At 35.1% G+C, this 3,158-nt stretch overlaps 1 protein-coding gene across 1 annotated transcript; it reads left to right on the top strand.

Annotated features, from left to right (window-relative positions):
- Positions 1–488: 488 nt before the first annotated feature.
- On the top strand, positions 489–2,162 carry LOC143748521 (uncharacterized). The gene is made up of 4 exons (XM_077240541.1): positions 489–530; positions 1,001–1,156; positions 1,502–1,594; positions 1,797–2,162. The coding sequence occupies exons 2-4, from the start codon at positions 1,052–1,054 to the stop codon at positions 2,088–2,090; spliced, it is 492 nt and encodes a 163-aa protein (XP_077096656.1). The 5' UTR covers positions 489–530; positions 1,001–1,051; the 3' UTR covers positions 2,091–2,162.
- Positions 2,163–3,158: the final 996 nt, after the last annotated feature.

Below are 3,158 nucleotides of genomic sequence, written 5' to 3'. Positions count from 1 at the left end.
CCTCCCTTACACATTTGTCGCGTGACTCTGCTAAAGTCATTTCCAGTCTGACCTTGGCAAAGTTAAAAGATTAGTTAGAAAGAAAGAAAGATAGATAGTTAGAAAGAAACAAAGAAAGATTAGTTAGAAAGATTCGAAAGATTAGAAAGCCATGCAGATATCTTCATAATAGATTATATTTCTAATGTAATGCTAATCGATATAATCTTTATGATAGTGCATACTATAAAATACTATATTTTATGACCGATTTTTTATCAGAAGCCAAATCAGATCACAGAAGGTTATTTAAAACACTCGGCTTGCATTATAAAGTAATTATGGAGCAAAAATATGGTTTTAATCTCATAAATTGTCGTGTATTGATGTGTACTAATCTAACATGCTACCTAACCCTAAGAATGCACCTGCCATCTAAGTTAGCTGTTATTTTTATGTTTTTTTTTTTTAAATAGGAATGTTTACTGAAATGTTCTTTTTTTAGTTAGCAGTTGAAAGAAAGGTGGCCAGCATTATTCACTGAGGCTCAGGCAGGGCTGCCAACTTTTGAGTTTAGCTTGGCGTGAGACTACTCCAACGGGGGGGGGGGGGGGGGGGGGTTAGGCTGTCTGCACACGCAAGGTCTCTCGCTCGCTTACCTCTCTGCCGTGCACACGGTTTGGAGCACAATATCTTTACTCTAGATTAAGGGATATTTTAACTAATTTGCGGTATAACTAGTCGATCGCGAGTGGCTCAACAGGTAGATATATAGATAAACTCATCTTTCAGGCATTTACCGACCGGGTTGACACTTAAGCGTGAGAAATCGGGGGTGTGGCGTGAGAGCGTGAGAATTGGGTCAATTGCGTGTGTCTCACGCTCAATGCGTGAGAGTTGGCAGCCCTGCTCAGGTGAGAATGTCTTGTAATTTTTACTTCCCACTAGGATACATTCATGTGATTACTATGAAAGCTGGTCTTTAATTTAAAATGTAATTTTTGGTCCTTTTACTTCCTAGATCAAGGAGGAGTTTAGACGCATCACAACAGTTTCCTTGGAGGAGACATTCATGCGTAAGCTTGATCAGTACACACCAGGTCTTTTGCGGCTAATGCGTGCCAAAGGAGGAGCAGCTGGTTGCAAGATGCGTCCTCTGCTGGACACTTTAAATGACGTACGTTATTTTATTTTTTCACAAATATGTAATTATTGATATGAGTGAAATAAAAGTAAAGTAATTTGTAAACAATTGCTTTGTTGTGCGCAAAGTTGAGCTCCTTACCAACTTAAAGCTTGTAACATCAATGTGTGAATTCGGTCTTATCCATCCATTTTCTTTACTGCTTTGTCCGTTCGTGTCACAAGATTTTTGAGCCAACCCAGCATTTATCAGGCGAAGGGGCAGGGTTCACTCTGGACAGGTCGCCAGTCTGTTGCAGGGCCGGAATTCGGTCTTAGTATATGTAAATCACTCCCCACTCCGCTAACAGTCTTATCACTAAATTGTATCTCCCTACAGACACAGAACATTGAGAAAAAAAGAGATGCTGTTGTCTGCTGCCTCATTAACTACCTCGGTGAAAGACAAGAAGATTTTTTCCATGACTGCCAGGTATGTCATATTGATAACAGATTTTTGATTAACTCAAGGGATCCTCCTCTCCTCTCCTCTCCTCTCCTCTCGTATCCACCTTCTCCTTTTGCCTTCCACTCCCTCTCTGCTCTCCTTTTAGATAAACTGAAATATATTGAAACAGCATCTTAAATAAAATAAAAATGTGTATGCTTTTTGTTTGTTTCTTTTTAACATGTAGGAATGTGAGGACTACACAGACAAAACGATGAAGGTGATTGTGAAGCACAATGTCATGTCTGAGGAGGATCCATCAGATTTGTCTATTGTGATCGAGGGTAACCAAGTGATGGAAGGATGTGGAAGCCGAACAAAGGCATGCATACTGCTGATGAGACTCATAAATGCAATCAACATCGAAAATCCAAAGGAGCTGAAGAACACGTTTGAAGCTTTTCAAAAACTTTGTTTGGAAATTGACTGGGCAAAACTACTGAAAAAGGTCCACAGCCTCAAAAATAAGCTCATGCAGTAGACACACATTTCCCCTCTTGTTCGAAGAGGATCTTCATTATTTAAACAACATTTGATAGATCAGTGAGTTATAAAACAGGTTCATTACTTGAAATGTTGTGTAACGCTATTGTGCTGCACTATATTTTGAGTGTTTCATAAGTTTTTTATGGATTAAAAACATTGATCTGATGAACCATCTGAATGTCTTTATTATGGGGGTACATTTTACCTTCTCTGAATAAGTAATTGTTATTAACTGATATTAATGAACTTTGATTTGAAGAGATAATTTTTACATAATTTTAATGAGTAAGTAGCTGTTGAATATATACATAAATGTGAGGTATTGTTACCCAATTTATGCAAGTATTTAATAGCTTTTTACTTCAGATAGTTTATACTCAATATATGGGATTAAATCTACCCCACCAAAGTCGATGCAAATTGTTACCTTACATTTATTGGGTAAATTCTATAGATTCGTTTTTACAGTGTAAATAAAGAATAAAGAAAGATTAGTTAGAAAAAAGAAAGATTAGTTAGAAAGAAAGAAATATTAGTTAGAAAGAAAGAAAGATTAGTTAGAAAGAAAGAAAGATTAGTTAGAAAAAAGAAAGATTAGTTAGAAAGAAAGAAAGATTAGTTAGAAAGAAAGAACGATTAGTTAGAAAGAAAGAAAGATTAGTTAGAAAGAAAAAAGGTTTGTTAGAAAGAAAGATTAGTTAGAAAGAAAGAAAGATTAGTTAGAAAGAAAGAAAGAAAGATTAGTTAGAAAGAAAGATTAGCTAGAAAGAAAAAAGATTTGTTAGAAAGAAGATTAGTTAGAAAGAAAAAGATTAGTTAGAAAGATAGAGAAATTAGTTAGAAAGAAAGATAGATTAGAAAGAAACAAAGCAAGGACGATAGATTAGTTAGAAAGAAAGAAAGATAGATTAGTTAGAAAGAAAGAAAGAGAGATTAGTTAGAAAGAAAGATAAATTAATTAGAAAGAAAGAAGATTAGTTAGAAAGAAAGATAGATTAGTTAGAAAGAAAGATAGATTAGTTAGAAAGAAAGAAAGAGAGATTAGTTAGAAAGAAAGATAAAT

This window comes from Siphateles boraxobius, unplaced genomic scaffold, assembly GCF_051911475.1.
Source record: "Siphateles boraxobius isolate OS27281-9 unplaced genomic scaffold, OSU_SipBor_1 24, whole genome shotgun sequence".
NCBI classification, from domain to species: Eukaryota; Metazoa; Chordata; class Actinopteri; order Cypriniformes; family Leuciscidae; genus Siphateles; species Siphateles boraxobius.
The sequence above is the reverse complement of the archived record's forward strand: the minus strand, read 5'-3'. Positions and strand labels throughout refer to the sequence as shown.